The following is a 23870-nucleotide window of genomic DNA, read 5'->3' as shown; positions in this document are numbered from 1 at the left end:
AATTCAATTTGCTTTAGTGGCATGAAAGTTTACAAACAATCAACAATATCACCAGGCAGGCTGTACGCATAGTATGATGTCAGTGATGTTGTGGCACGTGATATAATAATGACTGATTATATAGCAACATGGAATGCAATAAAAGTGGTACAGTGCACCAAAAGGTTTATATTTACCGTGAGGGATTTACACTTACTGCCACGGCAAGGGAAAATACTCCATTCTGAGGCTGAAAGGTGTCCATTAACTTCATTTACCATACAGTATAGCAGTCAGTCTCTACCATACAGTAGAGCTGGACAACTCTCATCCAGTTGTTTTATTACCATCTGAAATTAACGTGCTTGCAGGGTTTATACATTATGTAAAAATAAACATCATTTCAACAAAACAGTACACAAGCAGCAGCACAGCATAGTATTAATGCTATCAGGACACACGTTTTGCTATATTTGCTGGTAACAAATATGTGTTTGTTAATGCCTGCTTTTATTTATTATTTATTTTGCCTGTTTTATCAGGAATAAATGGCATAAATGTGAACTAAAATAGTTTCAAAATAGTTTCAGCAGCAATTTATGGCTAGATGTAGGAATTAATGAGATGAGATGTGAGGCTTGTGCATACAATTTCGAAGTTGATTGGGATTTATTAAGGGTGATTTGTGCGCAAGTTTTCAGACATCAGAACATTTTTAAACATATGCAGATTTCCTCATTTGTACAAAATTTTGTGTGGAAACTGCTCAGAGTAGAGTACACGAGGCCCCAGATCTGAACTGATGGTCCAACGCAGTGCCTGGCAGTGTGGCAGGATAAAGGCACAGTGTGTGTAAGGTGGAAGAGTGAAAGTTGCATTTCCTACTCTGTGGTCCAGTCCTGTGAGCTAGTTGTACTTCGCTTGAGGACAAAGTGAGAGCGGGCCAGATGTAGACACTAACGCTGACGCAAAGTGACAGGTTCCCAGGCATTCGGTGACACCATCGGCTCCTCCCCTACCCCCCTCAGCCTCTCATTGGCTCAGACCGGGCCTAGTCTTTGACCCTGCTAGATCAGAGGGCTCACCAGCAGTAAGGCACATGGGTTTGGCCTGGCCTTGCCGGGCTCACGGATCAAGGCCCGCAGCAGCCTCATATGGAAATGCAGAATAAATGAATACGCAAGGAGCCCTTCCGGGGAACGCTGAACTGTGTTTGAGTACACCTGGAGAAGTCAGGATGCAAATGAACTAATTCCTGATACCAAGCCACAACTTCTAGTCAGGCAGAATTAGAGTATGCACCAGGGGTGGAATGGTAGGTGTAAAAAACAAGCAGCCTTTCCGGGACATCACCTTCAGTTCAGGACACACATGTGAACAGGATGACTTCTGGTGTAATTGTGGCTAGTGATCTGAGTAGCTCCTAGTAGCAGTTTAACACTTAATTTGAGTGCGGTTTTTGAGATCTGATCGTAAAGATTGGATTTTTATGAGTTCAGATCACTTTGCCTCCACACTTGGTCTGAAAACTTCCATTATGCAGCATCTCCACGGCTGTATTTAAATTAAATCTGTCCACTTTACTTCGTCCTGCTCTTCCTCTCCATCTCTTTACATTACTCATGTGCATATTATGGCTGGATTGTGTCCAGACTACTTAGCATTCTGATCACAATGTGAGCCTAACCACATCATATCTGAAGATTATGATTTTGCAGGTTGTCTGCTACTCAGCCACATGAAGTAGGTTCCCTGAGTCAGTGCATCCACCTTGGTGGAAGTTACGCTTTTAGTTAAACTAGCAGTTGTATCAAAAGATTAATTGTTCTTTCATAGGATAATTACTGCCCACAATGAGAAAAGAACAAGCAGTAACATTTGCTAACCTCCTATTGAGTGGGCTACTGGTGTAAAGAGGAAGAAGATTACTGGTATCTTGCTATGAACTTTCTTCTCATTTGAATAATTGCATCCAAGGTAGCATTCACAAAATTACCTGTAAGTTTTTCAGATGATGAGATTTATAGCATGAGGTTTTGTTACATCCATAATTTATTTTCTCCATAATGGAAACCATGATTTCACAACATCTTCTCTCTAATTTAAATGTAAAAAATAATGAATTGGTTACTGTACGTGCTTCTTAACATGGTTGGTTCGTTAACGTTCAAAAACGTGCAAACACATTAAAAGACAAATGCTTTACAGAAAACATACCAAACTATGACCCAAATAGTGACACACGTACTGAACCCTGACTTTTGTGATCCACTCCACCCGTAGTATATATACAGTGGCAGTACTGTACAGTATGTGATGCGTTTATATGTAGGTTTAATATAGCTGCGTGTTCTACATACGCTTGAAGTTTGCTGCTCCTGCACGGTCACAAGCTACTCTGGCTCCGTCCATTTCTGAGATCAAATGTGGTGACATTTGCTTAGCAGCTGAGGGAGTGTCTGAGGTATTTACTTTGTGCAGCTTGCCTTATCTTTACTTTAACCGCTCTATATATAGTCATACCAGCAGGATGGACTATAAAGGTGCTCCTGTGGATTCTCCAAAACGTGGTCTTTTTGATTTGGGCTTTCAGATCTGCTTCATGTTTCACACACAGATTGACAATCCACCCAGAGGCTTCTTTAGTCATATAATAGATAAATCATATAATAGATAAATCTGTTAAATGTTGACATGTGTACCACTGTGGTATCCATTAACATGACGAGAGGAGAATAGGAAAATGGAGAAAATGTGGAAGATCAAAAATGTAAATAGTGAAATGTGTAAAGCAATATCACACTTTACAAACCCAAATATGTTCAATTGCCATGAATTGCTTATTAGACTTCCTTTTTCGTACTCCTTTCATTCTTTCACCTTAGGTTTTGTTTGTGCCTTACAACTTGTGTTTTTTCAGTACAACTCAAGCTTAGGAAAACAAAAAAGTCTATGATTGAAAGGGTCAGTATGTAATGAAAAAAAAAAAAAATTGCTTTTCTCAAGCCAGTGGAAGGTGATTTCCCCAGTCGATCAAACAAAGAGATTACTCGACCAGAAATCTTAATATGGTTTTATATCGGGAATGGTCCCACAGCGGTAATCTGAAAGAGCCCTCGCCACCATACATTCACCCACAAAGTACAACTCCAGAGAGGTAAAAATAGAGGTGAGCGGGGATAAGAAAGTTGACCGGCGGAGAGTATCGTACAGCAAGGGACAGGAGGGAGTCCGACACTGTTGGATGACCACAGCTGTGACAATACAACCTGGGGTCACTCTCCCTGCCAACTCGGCCCTAAAACCGCTCCCTCATTGTCACCATGTTGTGGGGTTACTATTTTCATGGAAGAAGGTCTGTTTGGCCACTTTCTCCCACAGCTAGGAAAACAGGTGGGATCCCATCTAGTTGCGGTCACCGGAGGGGGGGGGGGCAGGGAAACAGCAAGTAAGACAGTAGGAGAATCCAGTTACTATGGAAATATTATTGCTATGGGAACTGGAGCACCAGAGCATGCTTTGTCTAGGATCTAGCTGTAATCGTCTCTCAGAAAGAAGCTTATGGTAATATGGGATGCTCTTATGAATTAATTTGTCAGGCTTTGTGTCCCAACTGACATCATAGACTTTTATCAAATGGAAATTAGCATCTCCTCAGGGTAAAGCATGCAAGACATGAGAGTGCTTCAGCAAGAAATACGCTGTGCAGCTTCTTGTCTATTTCTGCTTGCCTCCGGTCTGTGCCCAATTGTTGCAACGCATGGTTTAAATATCTAAATTAAAAGGGCCATTCCACTGATAGTTCACAGTAATAGAATTTTGCTCATAACTTGGCTGTAATGTGATTCCCTCCCTAAAGATTTTAGATGTGGCCCTATCTTCACTAGATACTTGCTTGTAATACATTTGTTTTGATTTGAAGTACTATAAAAGCATTTTTACTTTTCACGTCTTGTCTGGGAAATAATATTTTTCAAACTATCACTGAGGCTTTGGGCCATGCTTATTTTCCATCATTTTTTTTTTTTTTTTTACATAATTTCAATTTACAAGTGTCCTCTGGGTGATATCATTCTGACGTCATTCTCAAAAACTCTCAATAACTGTTTAAATTGGGCAAGGCTGTCTCTAGTTTTGTTGTTTTTTCCCCTTTCTTAAACACTTTTCCCTTGAAACACGCTTACACACTTTCCTAGCGTTGGTCATATTCCGCTCGGGGCTCACACTGAACTTTGTGCATTGTGACCAGAAACTTGGCGGTCAAGTGTGCAGTGCCAAAAACTGTAACCTAGTTTACTTGAGAAGATAAACATTTACACGCCTTAAAAGATGTTCTGGGTGCTTTCAGCAGAGAAACTCCAGCAGAAACTCCTTAAAGGGATGTACAAGTGAAACCCCGCAGGAGGCTTGGCAGCCACTTAACAGCATGAATTGCAAGGGGCAGCAGGCCTTTGAAATGGGCAGAACCGTATTGAGGTCTTTCTAAAGGACTGACGTCATTTAGTCTTTCTTAGGGGCCTTGGAGGAGGGGTGGATGCGTAATCTAATCTAATAATCTAAAATTATTAAATAGGCTTATTTGTTAGCTACAGATTATTCTGGGCAATTCCAGCATTATAGATGTGTTTTTAAAAAAAAAATCATTAAAAATGTTATGAATGTGAAATTTCACAGCACAATCCATCTTGTTTTTCTGGATGGCTGTGGAATTCAGTTCAATTTATGGAAATCTAAAACTAATACGAAATAGGCTTTATTTAAAAAGATGTAAGACTGATAATTATGTGGGACAAGTCATAAGAAAGGACTTCAAAAAAGTCCCTTGGTGTCCTTAAACCCCAAATTTTATACATTTTGAAAAAATATATACTTTGTGAATGAAATGGTTAAAATAGGGTATATATTTGAAACTATATTTGAGACCATATTGCTTCTATTTGGAAAAATGCAGGTTCACTTTTGATGCTGAGGTTGACCTTGTTATGGACTTGCTGTTTTGTGAATACTTTTAATTTGATTAGGTGTTCATATCTCATAAGACACTAGAACGCATAGATTTACATTGCAAATTACCCTGTTTGTTTGTTTGGCGGTGTTTTCTTGTTGACTTTGGTAGCGTTTGATGTGATGATGAACAAGCTTTTGATTTTAGTTTTTTGCTAGTGTGGTAGTTCAGTCAGGGAGACTCAAGACACCCATTTGAATGGGACAAGTGGATCCTATATTGAATAAAATCTGACCCAACCAGGTCTGGTCTTTGGACGGACTGAGAGTGAACAGTAGAGAGTGATGCATTTATGCTTGTAGGCTAATTGGAAAATGATGAACCAGTGCGCTCAATTAAGTCTAGGTAGAATTTACATTGGCAGCCCATTTGGATCGGAAGCTCATTCAGTGTCAAACATTAATTGTTGGCTTGCTAGAATTACATTTTTCACTTTCTTGCTATCATGGCTACAGTGCCAGACCACGATTTCACAAATATGTTTTACTCCTCACCAGCCATAGTGTTGCCTGCTTTCTTGGTTTGTTTGTTAAGCTATGTTTAAAGTGGGAACATGACGATGGGATGTAAGCTGGATGAATATTACTGCTATCTAGGCCATGTTCTTCATGTAACATTAGCTACACGCGGTGAATATGTATAAGTCCTCACTCTTGCACGTGTGTTTGGATGCACATGCTCGCTCCGTGTTGCTGCCTCGCTTATGGAAAGGTGTGTAAGCCACTGCTGCTCCTGCGCATCTTTAATACAGCATAGAAAATCTGACAGATATTCTGCAGTGTTGTCATTTTTATAAGCTATGAAAAGATATATCATTCCGAGGACGCGACCTTGGAGTCGTCGATGGTTGATACGCCCGGGTTGTCAGGGAGCAAGAGCACTTGAGCTGCAGCAAGTGTTTTACTGGAATGACTGGGACTGAGTCCAGTCTGACACTGTCAACACAAGGTGGGAGCTGCAGAGCACATTTAGACTTCCCCATCCAATCATAGCTGCTGAACAGCGGAGGAAAATTAATTGCTCCATTGGCACCACTTGGTCAGCGAACGGATAGCCCCCTTCCTCGGGGAATCAAATCAATGCAGCAGTTCAAAAAGAATGAAGAATATTAACAGCTTCCCGGGCGGCCGAATGAACAGTGTGTTTTTCGTTCGCTGGCGGAGAGCCATGCTTCCTTTGTGATGGCTGGAAGAGTCTGTGCCGGAAAAGAGTTTCAAAACAGCAACTGGTAGATAGTTAGCAAAACTGGGTGCGTGTACTTTGATGTCTGTAGCTTCCAAAGGGGCGTGGGAATATCCTGCATAGGCACGAGGCGGAGATGCTCCATGGGGAATATCACCAGGTTGGTTAATTGAACCTTTCTATTTATGATACCGGCATCACCTCTCCGGATTCACAGAGCGCCAGCACGGGAAAGCGAGTTGAATTTCCCAAGAGGAACAACAGAAAAAAACAGGGGAATCATTACATAGTGCAGGCATCAAGAAATATCCCACTCTTGTGCGCCTATTGTATTATTCAGCGATGTAAAACCTGGGGGGGGTTTATCAGGGCATTACACTAAGATTACCGAGAAAACCCAGCGCCCATCATGAGGAGGCCAAGGAAGATTAAAAAAAAAAAAAAATTGATGCAGATTTCCAGATTGCCAGATCTCACACAGCTGTGTCCTGCCAAGAAGGCGAAAAGAGAGAAGGCAAACAGAGAAAAGAAATTCGTGGCATATGTAGGTCACTGAACACCTGCACGGTTTGAGAGCTAATAAACTACATCACACACATTACACACAGACCCGGCCATGCAGCGGCTGGTTTGCGAGTGTTGAAGGGCGAGAGATGCGCCACATTTCCACAATAGGCGGAATGTATCGGTCTTCATCCGTGGAAACACAGTTGTCTTCGGCGTCACTGGCGCCAGAGATGAGGGCAAGACCTTAGACACTATCCAAGGGGTCAGAAGAGAGGACAAAAGAGACAGGATAGGTATAACATGATCAGGGAAGGATGTGTCAGACAGACTGGAGGAGTGACGGGGGAAACTCCGCTCTCAAAGCACACACTCAGCACTTCCTGAGCTTCCATCAGGCCCAAACCCTTTACTGGCCGTTACAGCTGTTTCTTTCTGTCGCCCAGTCAGGAAAGCTGTGTCTCTGGCTGCGGGAAGGCCCAGAAGGATGAAGATGATAAATGGATTGGTCAGATATTTAGGAGCCTATCGGATTTATCATGAACTGGGCAGTGTTTTCGGTCCATCCCAAAAGCAATTGCACCTGTGTTTTGGCATCTCAACCAACAAAAACGCTAAATGGTTTTTGGATGGATTGAAAGGATTAGAAGTTCAAGATGAGTCTGGTCTTTAAAAAAAAACTGATCTATCCCTTTAGAGGATGTACATTTAGCATTTGAGGCACCGTCTCCTGATTTGTTCACCCATGTACTCTGCCATCCCTAGGAAATGATTAGGAATTCAGCCCTCCTGCCTGGGAGACTTTTTAGTGTGCAAATTACTTAAGGCTGTGTGCTAGTTATGGACTGTATGGTTTCTACTGGATTATTCAGTGTCATTTAAAAAGCCTCCTCTTTCACTGTGCCTTCCTCATCTTTAAGTGAAGACAGAAGTCAAAGCAAGCATGGTTTCGTTAAAAGGCATCTTGACAAAATTCTGTGTAATGCTCAATTCATCTATATCACTTAAAGCCTGTAGGAAAACAAAGTGTGTCCCCTGTTTTTGTGGAAAGCATATCCATGTACAGAATGTCATTGATGTAACATTATGCAGCATCATATAAATTCAGCCAATCAACTGTCACCAGTGATAGTGCATAGTAGCTCAAACCACTATTATTCCTCATTGATAAAAAAATATTCATGCATGAAGTGAATGCTGCTTTTCAAATTAAAGGCCTTCTGGAATAAATAGAAAAATGAATAAAACATTTTCTATAATTAATTTGCTAATGATAAAGTGCATGCGTTACTAACTTGTGTATATGTTCTACACAAGAATATTGGCCATGAAAATGTTATTTCAGCCAGACTTTGAGTCATTACTAGTCTAGTTTTCCTGTTTACTGGCTTTAGATAGTGCAGGTCTGGATGTAGATGAACTTTAGTGACCAATCTTTTTGAGTGGGGGTTTTATGTGCTTTCCTGGACAGCTGTTTCCAGGGCCGACCTCTCAAGCTTTTTATCTCTACGTCAAGCTCACTTAGGCACCTAATCTGCACTAATACCCTCCGAATTAAGGAGGAGGACAGGGACAGGGGATAAATCACTCCATTAGCCGTTTCAGACCAAAGATGAAATTAAATGCTGGTTTTAATGGGTAGCCGTACTGCTAAATTAATCTCTAGGCGTAATTTATTGTCAACTTTGGATTCTATTACAACATGGCACGTTCTGATATTTTGGACCCATAGCATACTTGGCCTACATAGATTCGGTATTAACTTACACAGTACTTGCAGCGCATTCATAACTAAAACCTAGAAGGAAAGCTTTGACGTGGCTCACAAACACCAAACACACGCCAAGCTTTTGTCAAAAATAGCACAAATATCAGAGCTGTGCAAGCAAACAGATGATTTAAGTATAACTGACAAGTAATTTCATTGTTGACTAGTGTGTTTCTCCACCATTGTGTGAACATGTATTCCTTCCCGCCCCTACGTTTCAGCGTAACATGAAGATTACTTTTCAGTCATTCGTCATCAAAAGCGGGTTTACATTTGAACAAGAAACTCTCGTCTCACCGACGCGGCGACGAGGCGCTGTCAGAGACATGAATGAGTTGACGAGCGGTGTTTCCGCTCCACAGAGCTATTAATTCTGCCGGAGCCCCGTCTGCTCTTCTGCATGATAGCGTGGAGCGATATCTGAATAGGTAGCGGGCTTTGACTGGGTGGAAGGTGTTTTGACTGTCACATTGCTGAAAAGAAGTGCTGATCCCCGTCCTTATTTCTCTGGAAAAACTTCTCTCCACCGCTTCAGTCGTGTGTTAGACTGCTTCTCTTTAGTTTGACTAGGACTTTTTTCATTCGGTGCAGTAAAACTTATTCCACTTGGGGCCTAAGTTTGTTGTCTTTGTTGTGGCAGCACAGTAAAAAAAAATGAATCACATCTGGAGAGGCAAAGCCCAATATGCGTTATCAAGTATTTATTTTTTTATTTATTTATTAGTTTCAGTGTCCTTAAAAACTTGTCCTCAACCGGTGTATTGTTGAACTACATTTCCCCTGAAGTAGCTTCAAATATAAAAAAACAGTGTATTGTGCACTGTATTGTATTGTATTGTTCTGTATTTTGCACATACTGTATTTTGCTATGCAGTGCCATTATATCCCTATCAAGACTTGAGTTGTCTTAAGCCTCTTATTATCCACCTTTCTTTAATACTTCTACAACAACAACAACTACTACTACTACTACTACTAGTTCTACTAATAACAATAATGTGATAATGCAATTCTTCTGGCCCTGTAGGGAAATCCTATTTTCTCCCTTCATCCACAGAGAGGTCAGAGGTCAGGCTCAGTTATAGAGCAGCAGCCTTGGAGCTGATAGGGATTCAGTGTTTTGCTCAAAGACACTTAAGCAGGGAGGATGCTTGTTGACACAGGGGCTTGAACCCGGCTCTTCCAGTTGAAGGTCGGCCTTCCTACTTATCCCTTGTCATAAACATGTTTGTTGTCATCAGAAACCTCGGCATCTCTGCTTTCATGTAAAATTAAACACTGTAGATGTGAGCAAAGCCTGTGCAAATCATGTTGAATTTGTTTATATGTGTGCAGATACAGGAACAGACAAGGCCTAAAGAATGAGTTGGAGGTTCTAAACCAAAATGTCTGTGTAAAATGTTCAACTTTTCCAATAAGCTTCTTGAAGGCAGGTCTTTTATTGTCAAACCAACGTATGACCTACTTTTGACCTACATGCGGCATTACTACCGTCAACACCGGGTAAAAACAAGCTGTCGTCTTAAGAATGATCTGAAGAAAGACCGTGGGCTAATCAGCTTAGCCTGTCTGCTTTAGCAGGTGACCCTAGACACTGCTGTATGTAGAGATGACAGTTGGTGGAGGCCAAAGCTAACCTTCATTTAGCAGGGTATGAATGAGGGGCCCACTACTACCACTACTACTAATTAGTAGGCTACACCCACATGCACCACTTAAAACCAGACTTCAGATATCGATGAGACAAGAGTAACAGCAAGAGTAGAAAATCCAACAGAGAGGAACATCTGAGTTAGGAGTTGGCAGCAGGACAGGCTGCACAAATGGAGATGAGGCACTCCGCAGATTTATAGTGACATTACAATCTGGAGAAGTGACCCTGCATCCAAGAGCCAGAGCATCATTTGTGTCTCAGAAACTGTTCATGAGCGCGTCGCTTGGTTTACATTCATGTTTGTGTGACTTTGAGTGGGTTCGTGTGTGGACCACAGGCTGTCAGGATGATTCAGCAGTGCCCCCCCTCCCAAGGCCCTATCCCTCTACCACGGACCAACACGGATCATTCCAGGGTGCTCTCGCGCCATTAGTCCCACATGGGCAGCGGCATCAGGCCCAGAGAGAGAGAGGGAGAGAGAGAGAGAGAGTGAGAGAGAGAGAGAGAGAAAAGGGCTAGGCAGGCGGCTGAGCCACTGGCATGGTGAGCTTGCCCTGAAAAGGGCACATGCCTCCCTGCACAATTATCCACTGTGCATAGAAACAGCACCCCCACCCCTTATCACACACACACACACACACACACACACACTAGTTTGACCAACAAGACTAAAAATGGAAGGTAGCAGAACAAGGCCAAAGTATGCCGGGATGCAAAGAGTGATAATTACACTGATGTGAGATGGGGAGACAGTGAATGGGTTTGACGTTAAAAGTGAAGTTAAAGTTCTTTTTAATTGAGTTTGTGGACGAGCGAGCGGGTCAGAAACATCGCCGAAGGAGGCCGTCTCAGCCGATGTCAGCTGGTACTGCGCGTGTAGCATGAGATCATCGCTGTATCGTGAAAATTCATGCTCTAGAGAGTCTCATGTTCCCGTCGCCTCTTCTCCTCTCTCGTTTTGCAGGCTACTTCACCGTGTTAGCGGTGGTGCTGAAAACAAACGACGACTCACCATGGACCAACGAGTTTGAATGTAAGAGCCGACGGGCAAACGTCCCCGCTAACACACGCAACATTTAGACTTTCTTAGCACAGCCGTGACAGCCTTGAGAACCGGCCTGTGTCTCTCACATCCATCCGGAATTAATTTCCTGCCATGATATCACTTCCTCCCTCCCTCTCTCTCCCTCTCTCTCTCTCTCTCTCTCTCTCTCTCTCTCTCTCTCGCAGCAATTGAATTATCGTGTTTGATTGAGTCCATCTCCACTACCAACCCCAGAATTGAATGGAAGAAGATACAGGATGGGGGACCTAGTTATGTGTTCTTTGACAAGAAAGTCTCGGGTAATGTATAAAATACGCAAACCACTCCAATTTCAAAGTTGTTTTTTGAATGAAATGAAATCACATGCTCTTGTACTTGTATTAATGGCATTTCTGAACATGCTTTTCCTCCTGCAGGTGATTTGGAGAATAGAGCAAGGATCAGAGAGCCTGCAACATTAGTGATAACTAATGCCACAAGATCAGATACAGCAAAATATCGTTGTGAAGTCACCGCCCCCGACGACCAGAAGTCCTTCGACGAGATTTTGATCAGCCTCGTCGTAAGAGGTACCCCTGCTCTAATATCCCCGAAGAAGTCTTTGATTGTAATTTCCCTTTGCTTCGAATGCAAAATACAAAATTCCAAGCCATCATTGTGTCCTTAAAAGAGAAAGCTCGCTCGGTGATTCACGCTGTGGATGCTGTAAGCTGAAACCGCGTTGTAGGTCGCGCCAACCCTTTGGCATACATTCGAGGATGCGTTGTGACCAGACCTGCCCAGCTGCAAAGGCGTGTTCTGGGCTATAAGGGGAAACCTCTGAAACTGCATCTGCTCTAAATTGCAGTGCTAAAGAAAGCAAGCGCTGCGTGTTTTGATGGCAGCGTTTGGCACGGGCCAAAAATCATGTACCCGTCTAGGTCATGTCAACATTTATCAGTGCAGAAGCCAGAGCGACATTGTTTTTTAACACTTGTTTTTCCTTTTCAAAGTCAGCCAGAGCAGCATCGTGAGCGCGGTATCGCTTTCTGACACCGAGATGCTTGCTGGACACAGTTCCGGAGCATAAAGCTCCCCGTGAGGATTCAGTATAGTGACTACGCTCATATGTTTCGTGTCACCGCAGTAAAGCCGGTGGTGCCAAAATGCAGCGTCCCGAAATCGGTGCCTTTTGGGAAGTCAGCTGAGCTTCGCTGCGTGGAGGAAGAGGGCTTCCCCAAGTCTCAGTACCAGTGGTTCAGGAACCGGGAGGAGATCCCCGACGACCCAAAGACCAGCCCCAAGTTCTTCAACTCCTCGTACATGCTCAACTCCGAAACAGGAACTCTGGTTAGTATGTGTGCGTGTGTGTGTGCGTGTGTTTGGACAAGGACATGTTTGAAGGGCGGGGCGGCGGGGATGGTGGCCTGACGCCCAGGGGTGGGGGGCAGATGGGGGCAGATATTTTGGGGAGACAGTTGATGGTGCGAGAGGGCTTGAGCCACGAGGGGAATCTGCTGTCCTCGTTTGCACATTCCTCAATTCTCCCTCGCTTCCCAGCGCGGCCAGATCGACTCGAGGGCCACTGGGCTCTTCTGTCAGCCTGCATGCTGGCCTCTTAAGACGTTGGCCAGGCAGTCACACCATTACGACATACTACAGTGTCCGCTGTCACATGAAGCTCTAGTGCAAGTTCAGCCACCGCAGATTCCCACCTACGGAGTAATATGTCTAGACAGTTTGCACTCATAGCTGTAAAAGAAAGAAGATGAGAGGACGTTTCAGCTTTTTTGCTCTGTTATGTGTATATTGTTTATAAAAGAAACACAGTTATACAGTTTGATAACATTTACAAGACAGGGAATGCACACAAAAGTATCATATCTGCTCCCTTCATTGGGGAAAACAATCCTAGGCGACCATAGTTTGATATATAAAACGACTGCAATTTGTAAAACATTTTAGCGTTTTATACTAGCTTGGATTTGTTTTGGAAGGAAAAGATGCCGACTAGATCATTTCATGGTGGAAAACCGCCCCTGCACAACCACTGGAGAATTGATAGTGTGCCTCCAGAGACTAGCTCCAGGGAGTTTTTCATGTTTTCCTTTATGTACATCCCTGTGAAAACCTAATGGTGAGTGAGCTGTGAGTCATTGGAGAGACTTTTGATCACACTATTTTATGATTTATGTTGTTTTTAAAAGGCAAATCTAATTCAACACCACAAGCCTATTTGGTATGTTGCCTTATAGCCTGACAACAAGCTATGGTATGGAGTGCCTCCATACCAGGGGATTCAGTCAGATGACAGAAGAAATGACACCTCTGGCCACTGAGTCGGATTGTTCCTCCGCTCTGTCATTAAATATGGACAGCAGTCAAGTCCAGTTCTCATTTTTCTCTTTGACGTCGCCTGTCGGTTGGGAGCAAACACTCGGTGTAATTTAATGTCTTTTTTATTTGTCTGTCGTGATCAGAAATTATGCAAATTTGGTCCGGGGTAGCGTTCTTTCCCTTTTGGACAGTGACTGTCAGACACGGTTTGTTTTCCCCCACGCTGACTCCACCCACGTCTCGCCTCTGTGGCTGCACACCGACTGCATCTGTTATAATGAACAGTAAAATGAAAAAAAAATGATCACAAAAAGAAAAGATGAGACGATACAAAACATCACATTTGTCTGGAAACGCTCCAGTGCGTATTAACAATATCAGTTACAGGGCAGGGTTTCGTATTAATCAGAGCTGGTGTGTGTTTTCTCCCATGCAGAAGTTCAGCGCCGTCAGAAAAGAGGATGCAGGGGAGTACTACTGCCGAGCGAAGAACGACGCAGGACACTCAGAGTGTGGACCCCAAATGATGGAAGTCTGTAAGTGTGTCAGTCAGTGAAGATATACTGCTAAGGCACAAGCAAAATGATCATCTGTATACAACAGCTGCTAAATGTAAATGATAGAAAGGGCCAATTTGTACCAATGGTATCTTTGATATTGTGTCATTCAATTAACCATCAAATACTTTAAATCACTATTTCAGCCTGTCTTTTAAGATCAGATTCGCCAAATTCCAATGCGACTAATCCAGTTTTGACTTCTTCGTCTCGTCACTCCACAGATGACATTAACATTGCGGGGATCATACTGGGAGTGCTGGTGGTGGTGGTGGTGCTCTTATGTATAACAGTGGGGATCTGCTGCGCATACAAGCGAGGCTACTTCGCCAGTCAAAAGCAAACGGGGAACAAGTAAGACTTCTCGAAATGTGCCTACGCAAAAACGATCAACAAATACTTGCATTCATTATCCATTCCTAACCGGCACTAACTGGACCTAGCATCCGAAAAACCTTAATCATGTGCTCTGCGTCTTTCAGTTACAAAGTTCCGGCTAAAGGAGACGGAGTGGACTACGTCAGGACGGAGGATGAGGTCAGTAGACAATAGTGGAATCTGTAAAAAGAGTCTGTAAGTGATAGTATTAAAGGGGAATACAGCTCAATTTAAAAACTCACGGTGAAGGACGGTCCGATCAATATTTGTGAACAGGAACGGCTCTCCTCTGAAGAAAGAAACCAGAGAATTACATTTCAACCCTGTGATATAATCAAGCTGTAAAAGCTACAGCTGCTCCATAGAAAATGAATGGCAGGATGTTTCTAAACTGTAAACGTATCCTTGTTCACAGAAAAAACAGTCACTTTTACCAGCTTTACCAATTTGCTCAAATGGAGCTGTTCCAGATTTTACATTTCGATGAATATTGTTTGGATTGGCTTAGACCATAGGAATAATATGAATTCTTAAATAGGGTGGGATTCCCCTTTAAAGCGTGGAGCAAACATAAGGGAGATTTGAACCACTAGAGGGAGCAACTATCTCTGAATTTCTGCAAAAATACAAAATGATCATGTATATGCACGTTAATCTCAGGAGTTTGAGACATCTGTAATAGCGATGCCTTTCCTTACCGACTTTCAACTGGGAAAAAGTAGCATGTTAGCATGTAGTTACATTTGAAATATGAATGCAATCTGATGTTTTCTTCAGGTTTTGCTCATGTAGTCTCTTTGTTCTTCGCAGGGTGATTTCCGACACAAATCCTCATTTGTGATCTGAGGAGGAAGAGGAGGATGAGGAGCGAGGTGCTCAGGAGTCAGAGGCATGACATTAGGACTGCACTCCGCGCTGTTTGACCAGGGAGCTGCCACAGTTCGTGCCTTGAGCTCTCGGCATGACTGAAATCAAACAATTCAAGTTTGCCAAAGGTGACAAGTTTTCACAGGACAACAGTATGTAAAAAATAGATGACACAGATAGGGACTGGAATTCATTTGTTGACCTTATCACCACCAACTGACTTACTTTGCTAAATTTCGGAGTTCTTACTTTACAGTTATTGCATGGTTTTAAAAGTCAAACACTAATTGAGATAACAGGAAAACCAACATTTACGCCAGACGTTCCGCCAGGTACAAAAGGAGGAGTCTTTCTGCTCCCAAGTCAATCTATCATGACACATTTCTACTGTAAACATTTTGCTTCAAACCTTTTGTCATTTGTATAACATTTCTTTTCTACTGTTGAAATTTGTCAGACTATTTTTGATGGAATATATTTTAAAATGCCTATAGATAAAGGTTTACTTTTTTAAATATTTGTAAAATACTAACATGTGTTTTTTTTTTTCGTTTTTTTTTTATTTGGTTGTGGATAAAAAAAAATATTTAACACTTTAACCACTTCGCATCAAGCTGTAAGCATTTACACCTTTGCAAATGAAAGAAAGAAGGAGTTTTGACAAATGATAAATGACATGTATTAGCATATCAAGATCTGGTTCTTGATCAGCGGTCTTACATATTTAATTTTCGGCTGGGATTGCCCAGTTCACGTTGCGAGAGACTTCCATGTTAATGTTTGTAGATAGTCTTAGACAGTGAGAGGCTTTGAAGAGTGCCAGTCAAATGCTGTGAAACACTGTACACAATCAGTGCTGCGTTTTCTTGATTTTAAGTGTCCTTCTATGCTTGCTGTTAATCTTGTATATATTGAATATACTGTCCAGGATGGGGTTTTTTGCTGTCATAAGTACGTTCAATATTACACTATAATAATACAGGGTTTGTTAGTTAACCCTCTAGACCCGAACGCAGCTTACTGGAATTTTTGCTTTTCTCATACATTTATTTTTATTCCAATGGAGATATGAAGAAAACTCTAGGAAAGTGTCTGTTACAGGTTTTAATACTTTGAAAAACTAGATACCGCACTTCATCCTGTTTATCAGTTTCCCCTATGTAAAGGCTTGAAATAAGACCAAGCCTCTATTTGAATTATAAACACAGGCAAATTGGATAACGTCATACAGAACACATAGACCTATTTGCTGCTGATGATGACAGTAAAAGCCCTTTAGAAGGAATTGGCTGTTTTTACTTTATCGATTCACCTGTTTTCAAGCCATAACTTCTAAGTGAGACAAATTTGTTACTCAGCAACCCAACCTGGCAGCACTTCAGTGACAGCTTTATAGCTGGTTAGCATCCAATTTTATTATATCAGTGAAAATTCCCCACCTCCTCTGGATATACATACTGTACATGTATTATTGAATTTACTCATCCACTAAAAGGGAGAATACATTATTCACAATTTACAGCTATCTTTGGCGTGAATTCTGGTTAATATTTGCTGATGTCCAGTGCATTTAGAAATATTTTTTGGCAAATATTATGCTATTTAGTTACGAGAGTAGATTCCATCTAACATCGCTAACTTTCAGGTATAATTGACTAAATGTTTTGATTGGGGAAAAAATGATTTGATTTGTTGCGCTGTTGTCTTGTTTTCATTTAGTTAAACCTAAAACTTCAAAAAGGGCAACATGCAGTTAAATTAGTGCAGTCTCACAGAGAATCTCATGTTTAAGTGGACATTATTTTTGTGTCTTTTTATTTTGAAGGACCTACAGAAAGTGCCACCACATGAGAGCGATACGGTAAAACACAGCTGCTACGGGGTCTAGAGGGTTAACAAGTGTACTGATTGTATATAGAAAATTGTTTTGTTTTTTTCTCTCAATATTATGTAAAGTGGTGAAAAATGTCAAACTTCCTATTTGAGGCAATATGAAACTCTTTCCATTTGTAAGACTGAAAAGATCAGGTAACACTTAACATGCGCTCCATTTTATTATGCATCTGAAACACTTGAAGAAGAGTTTCTTTGTAGCCTCGTGGGAAATTCAGAAATACTGATTCAGCCCTCGTGTCAGCTTTCATCAGGTGCTCGTGTAACATTGTTTCACTCAGTAAAACGACACTCTGCTCCACCACACTGTCACAGATAATCACCCAATGAAGCCTGACGTTGGGATCAAATCAGTATATGAGTGTGCCGTGCAGCTGCTGTGAATCTCTTGTTCAGGTGTTACGAACGCGTTAGAATCTGGAGGCGGTGTGAAGTGTTACTGAAGGTAATGGTAGAGACGATCTGCCCAATGTTTGCACGTAGGAAGTTGTCGACACTGCTCAGTCTTTTTCCCCCAAGTTAACACGGTGCGTTAAGGAGCCAAGAGAAGTATTCTAAAAATGTAAAGTGTATTATTAACACAAGTACACAAATTTCACAGGTACGAGGTCTGAAGAGATACAAATCACGCAGCACACAGATGCAGCCATAAATATTCCCACCAAACAGGTATTAACGGTTTCCATTTGTTCAAATTTCATTCCTCTTAAGTGCCTTCTGCCATTAAAAGAGATCCGCTTCTCTACAACCACACTAACTTCACACTTGTACATTTCTGTGTTAATCTTGGAGGAGATGAAACCCAAGTTATTGGCTTCATATTTTGCATCCAGTAAAACTACAAGCATGGCGTTTGAGAGGAATGATGACACCGCAAATTGTAAAGCCAAGAGTATTGTACGATTTCCCTTCTTTACATATCTGCAAATTTGTAAATAGCTTTTTGTTTTGTTTTTTTTCATAGATTTGAAGGCGTAGATATGTTGAAGTAGACATAGAAATATATTAGTGCCTAAATATAGTGGGAATTATTTTTGGTAAAGACACATAGCACTATTAGGCAAAAGAAGAGATATATACCCAAAGCGGCAACACTTTACATGACACGTTTATAACACATTTTCTGTTTGCCAAGGGGACTTTTATTTTGAAAAGTTTGCCCCAACAACCCGACACACTGCTCCTCTGAGCTCATAAGCATCACATGGACACCATATAGAGGCTGACATAAGGATTGAGTCAGTATTCAGGGTGTTCAGGTGTTATGAATGTGTTATAAACCGGAGTTCATGCAAAGTGTTTGCCGCCATGTTTGTTAACAGACTAAGAAAACTGACAAACAGGACGTCATGTACAGTAGCTAGGCCTGCACTCACCCCACAGACAGTCCTGAAGAGGCCAGGCCACCTTTTAAACCTGCAGTGTAAACACAGATAAGCAGTGCGAGAGATTGTTTCCAGTGTGTGTTCTGTGTTGGGGGGGCAAGCTAAGCCAAATGATAACTGCCAAACACAGCGATGTCTTCCAACTCAAGGATGGCAAAGTTCCATTGAGCTAGCATCGGTAATCTGTCTTTGATCGGTTGACCGGTTTGTAATCGTGTAAGAGCTTCACACAGTCTGGAGAACCTGATTTTCTGAACCAAACTCACACAGTAGAATGTCCATCTAGGGCCTGCTGGGGTTTTCTTTTTGTTAATTTTTGAACCATTCTGTTTGTGGTTAATAAAACTCACTTCTAATATTACTGGAGAAATGTGTGTTTGCTGTTTTTCATGTGGGGGAGAGAGGGGGACATATGAACTACTAGTGTTATGGAGATTTTTTTGTTCATTTCATCATCTCTCTGCTACTTCAGACCCACGTCGACTTCAGAGTCTCTTTGCCGCTCACAGAAATCCTATTCAGTCTGAAAGTCCATCGAATGTCTCACTGACAGGCATCTTTGTCAATCCAAAGCTATAATCCATTATTGAGAATTAAGCTGTTTCCACTTTCTACAGTGAAACAGCTTTCTTGTTCCTTTCTGGCAGCAAGTTTGCCAACTGGCAGCAAGTTTTCTGGGTAAGAAGCATTACAATCAATGAGCTCAGCGGGGATAATATAGTTGGCAGCGGAACTGTTGTGAACTTTTATTTAATACATAGAGAAATCAATAAAAGCATGGATAACGCAGTCGGTTCATCATGATGTAAAAAAAAAGGCCTTACGTTTGGGATTTTGCTAAGCATGACTCAACACTTTTGACCCGACTCAGTCTCATTACCATTAAGAGTAAGAAGACTGTTGGACGTTCAGGTGTTGACATCAGCCTGGCTGCTCTGACCTCAAGGCTTTGCAGGCAGATAAAGCTGCACAGTCCCTATCTGTAAGTTAAGTAATATATCATCCATGTTGGGTGAAAAACTTATATTGCCAAAATGTCAACTTTTCAGCACCTAAGAAAAACAGCCTTGTTTGTAGCTTGATGACAATGCATTTTTTTGTGTTTATCCTATGGAATTTTAAAAGGTTTCATAGGCCCATAGAGGAACCATGTGATTCTTCAACTGATGTGAAAACATGAAAACCATCAGTCAGTTACAAGGTTGTCACATGACAACAGCGATATGTGACCTAAGTTTGATACCAAAGAGCCTCAATAATGATTTTCTAGAATAACAACACTTAAAGACACTCTTGGGGCACATCAATATATTTGTCTTCTAGCCTAAACCAGTGACAGACACAATTACAGACTAATAAGGAGATATTCAACAGAGCCACTAATGAGACTGAAGGAGCATGGAGCTATTTATGTGTAGCAGCACATATACCTTTAAAAGACATATGGAGATTATATTTGATGAAAGCAAGTCATCATTTATATTTAGTTCACTATATATACAATCTTGTCAGGGGTGTGTCATTTTCATCACGTGTGTGTCTGCTTTGGGACGACACACTGGTGTCACTTTTAAATGTGTTGTATCAAATATGGTTTGACCGATATGATTTGATACCGATACTGATTCCTACTGAATATTTTTGCATTAAAGCTGCCGATAGCTGATATTTTGTGCTGATATTGCAAATTAGACCATTTTCACGCCCCCAAAAAATCCAAAAGTTTAGAATGATTCAGTGTTTCCCACAGTTTCATTCTTGTCAGGTTGGATAAGCCTCTGAAACAAAATCATGTAGGACAAATCTCTCCATTGAAACTCACACTAATCAATTTTTTTTGTTAGGGTTAGCAGGAAAATTGAAGAATTAAAATGAATAAACACAATGTGCAAAGAAAATAAAATTTAATTTTTCACGTAGCTGTGGTCAGGAAGACACCGACTGACCAAACAGACACACGGATGTATTGAAAACGCCACATGCTCTAAAGAGTGCACATTTTGCTATTTTCATTCAAACTCTCCCTCTATACTGCCCAGTTTCCACTCAGAAGTTGTAACCTATATATTGCAGTTTTCCTACAGGGCGCTCTGAACAGGCCGGGACAGAACGGGCCGGGACAGAGACGGGAGGAAATCCTACTTGACACAAGGATGTAGCCCATTTAAAAAATATCACAGCATGATGTGATGCACTGACATGTTGGCAGATAGTCTGAAGACAAAATAATATTGAGAGTCGTCTTTCACAGAGAATGGTGTGCTTGTGTGTAACAGAATGGGGTTACAGCTGCACCTAATGCACTGTACACAGATGTACACAGAAAATTGGCTTCAGCCATTTCAGGACAATCTGCCGGACAAAAAACTTTTACCAAGTCGAGTTTAAATTATTTGTTTTAATAGGAGATCGAGTCTTTCTATTAAACCACATGACACTTTCAGATGTCCCAATACACTGTTGTGGGACATTTTGATTCTTTTTTTTTCCCTCCAAAATGAGTCGATGATATGAAAGAGCTTTGTTACGTCACGGTTCTCCAAAATAAAAGCCCCAGGAGCGTCATTCAGCCTGTTATCTAGTTTGATCATAAAACTAAAGGAGGAACATTAGAATCATTCTCTTATACGTCACCAGAACTAATGAAGCAGTTAAGAGAATCTGATCCCAAGGGAGCCTCCTAATGAGCTGAAGTAACACACACACACACACACACACACAGGTTCTAGTAAACACATACACCATTTGTAATCAAAGTTTCTTGCTCTATACCAGTATATTTGGCTGATTCTGGCTTTTCATTCAAAATCAGATATTAGCCAGTTGGTGTGGTTCATCCCTCATACAATGGAAATTATGCAGATTTTTTTATTAATTGTATAATTGAGTAATACTACACTGCTTGTCTATGGAAGGCCCTTTCATCTCACACAAGTATACAGTCATATGTTTTGTTTTTATCCTGGGTTTCAATGGGGAGTTTTAGTGTCCCGTGGTCTAAATGTTGTTTGAGAAGCTTTAACACCCTGACAAGAATAAATACACTGAAACACTGAATACTATTGGCACAAAATCCAAAATCCAAAAATATCAGTATGGTAAGGGCAAATCAACACTCAATCACATAGGGCAGAGACGTGTTATTGCACTGCTCTGTATGGATTGAAACTTTCAAGCATGCTGAGCTTCTGGCCAATCAGTGATGCCAAAGCAGGTGTTTTCCATCAGCTGTCGAAGGCAAAATAGCTGCTTTGACATCACAGATTGGGGCGTGGCCACGAGTGAAACACGCTTTAAAGTTTCAACAACAACAGCTCTTATGTGATTTTGCCTTATGTGATTTAGTGTCGATTTGCTCTTTAACTAAGAAGTTGTTAACTAGAGGGAACAGAGATGAGTCAGTGCACTCATGTGATTAAACTCTGCCCTCTAGTGGTGAAACACTGGCATCACACATGTGTTAGTATATTCAGCATTTTCCAATCAATCAGGTGAACAACTATTTTTGCTCAAATTAGAGAATGTCAGCCAGAATGTATTTGCTGAGTAAAAGTGAATTTACATCTATTGTTGCCTGTTTCATGACTTTAATCTGACTGAATCTAACTTTAATTTAGCTTCATGCTGCTTTAATCTGATTTTTTTTAAATGATAAAACATAAGATTATGATTTAGCTTTATACTGATCAGTTTATGGTAGAGTTTGTTGTTGGTTCATACTGGTGAACAGCTTGCAGGCTAGTATGAAACATTATCAGTAGCCAAATTTACTACTGGTGTATCATTTAAGAGCAGGTCATGTGCTGATGATGTATAATGTCAGCAGCTTCAAAACAAACAAATAAGTAAACAAATAAATAAGTAAATAAATACGTAAGTAAATAAGTAAATACAACAACAATATGGTAATCTGTAAAGTTATCATTAAGGAGACCCTTTTTACATCAGAAAAGGTTTGGTTAAAAAGTATTTTTGATTCAATAATGAATCATCCAAACAAAGCAATATATTGACCTGTATTGTGTAGGCTAATATACTATTTTAAAGCTCTGAATGCAAATAATAATCTATGAGAGACAAAACAATGTGCATGTTTTTCCATGCTGGGTCACATTTTTCAATGCAAAAGCCACGCTGCAGAGGTCAGAGTGATGGATCGTATCAGTCGGGAGATGCAGAAAGCACTCAGGCTGGACAAGCTCGTCTTCCAGAGGGATATTAGTCAGACTTTTGAACTGAATGCTCTTATCAGAGGCACGGGGCAGAGTGGCACGACTTCTTTTCATGCCGGGCTGTGGGCACTGAATAATGGCCCTGATAAATAAGAAATGGCGGAAATTAATTTGATTTCTTTTCACTCATTTATTTCAGAGCCGCGTCGGAGTTAATTGGATCCACCACAGCCAACAGAAACGATTCTCTCTTGGTGAAGGGACTTGCATTTGGAAAATGTCTCTAGAAAACACCTTCATATAGCCTATGTAGCCTCGGCCTATTTATGGTCAAGTTGATCCTTCATTTGACTTGAGAATCCCCCCCATGCTCCATCATTCATATTTATGGCCATCATGCCGCTATCCCCTTCACCAACTTGAATATTTATGAGCACCCCAGTAGGAAACTCATTCGCGGACACCAAGCTGACAAAATGACCAAACACTCTCTAGTCAGAGATCTAGCTTCTTGGCAGGAAAAGGGCAGTAGTGAAAACTTTTAGGTGGTTCCAGAGAGGAGGAGGAAGGAAAGAGGTCTCACTCTGCCATGATTTCCGGGTACCGCAAATGTCATCGCTGTGAGAAACACAAACACATCTTATTTGGACCACATTACACACTAACATATTGTTAACATCCAGAGCTAAAAAAAAAAATACGTTTTTGTGAAAAACAACTTTGTTTCACGTCGCTGGTAACATCTGCGCTTATGTTTTGTGTACCTGAGGCTAAGTAGGAGGAGGAGACCGCATGCGCAAGGGTTTACGCCCTCTTTTGTAAACCGGAACATGGGCCGCCTTTTCACTGATGAGTGATTTATCTGCTAAATAGACAATCTTTGCCCGAGCAAGCAGGTGCGCGGTCTGTCGCTTGCTCACGCCTGTTGATACTGCGCCAAAAAAGCGCAGAATGATTATAACACGACACGATAACTGCACTGTTAGCGATGGTGATATTTTAGATTGTCACGTAAAAGTAACTGTATCACAGTTTAGCCTTGAGAGTCAAATCATATCAAAAGTAACAAAAATAACTTAATCTAATAAATACGGTTTTCACTTGCACATGACCGCCAACGCATGCGCAGTAAATCGGCGACAGTTGTAACTCGAAATATTCAATA

At 41.3% G+C, this 23870-nt stretch overlaps 1 protein-coding gene across 1 annotated transcript in view; it reads left to right on the top strand.

Annotated features, from left to right (window-relative positions):
• Window positions 1–18891, top strand: part of LOC139664306 (junctional adhesion molecule 3B-like) — a 36103-nt gene extending 17212 nt beyond the window's left edge. Inside the window, exons 2-9 of the mRNA XM_071543095.1 lie at window positions 11057–11125; window positions 11323–11436; window positions 11554–11706; window positions 12264–12466; window positions 13890–13989; window positions 14235–14364; window positions 14493–14547; window positions 15199–18891. Coding sequence (XP_071399196.1) covers window positions 11057–11125; window positions 11323–11436; window positions 11554–11706; window positions 12264–12466; window positions 13890–13989; window positions 14235–14364; window positions 14493–14547; window positions 15199–15234 — 860 coding nt within the window. The 3' untranslated portion in view covers window positions 15235–18891. The remainder of the gene's footprint in view (window positions 1–11056; window positions 11126–11322; window positions 11437–11553; window positions 11707–12263; window positions 12467–13889; window positions 13990–14234; window positions 14365–14492; window positions 14548–15198) is intronic.
• Window positions 18892–23870: the final 4979 nt, after the last annotated feature.

This window comes from Centroberyx affinis, unplaced genomic scaffold, assembly GCF_046629955.1.
Source record: "Centroberyx affinis isolate AG114_WGS23_722 - 3 ecotype Tasmania unplaced genomic scaffold, CSIRO-AGI_Caff_v1 ptg004219l_1, whole genome shotgun sequence".
Lineage (NCBI taxonomy): Eukaryota > Metazoa > Chordata > Actinopteri > Beryciformes > Berycidae > Centroberyx > Centroberyx affinis.
Note: the sequence above shows the minus strand (reverse complement) of the source record. Positions and strands in the feature narration are given on the sequence as shown.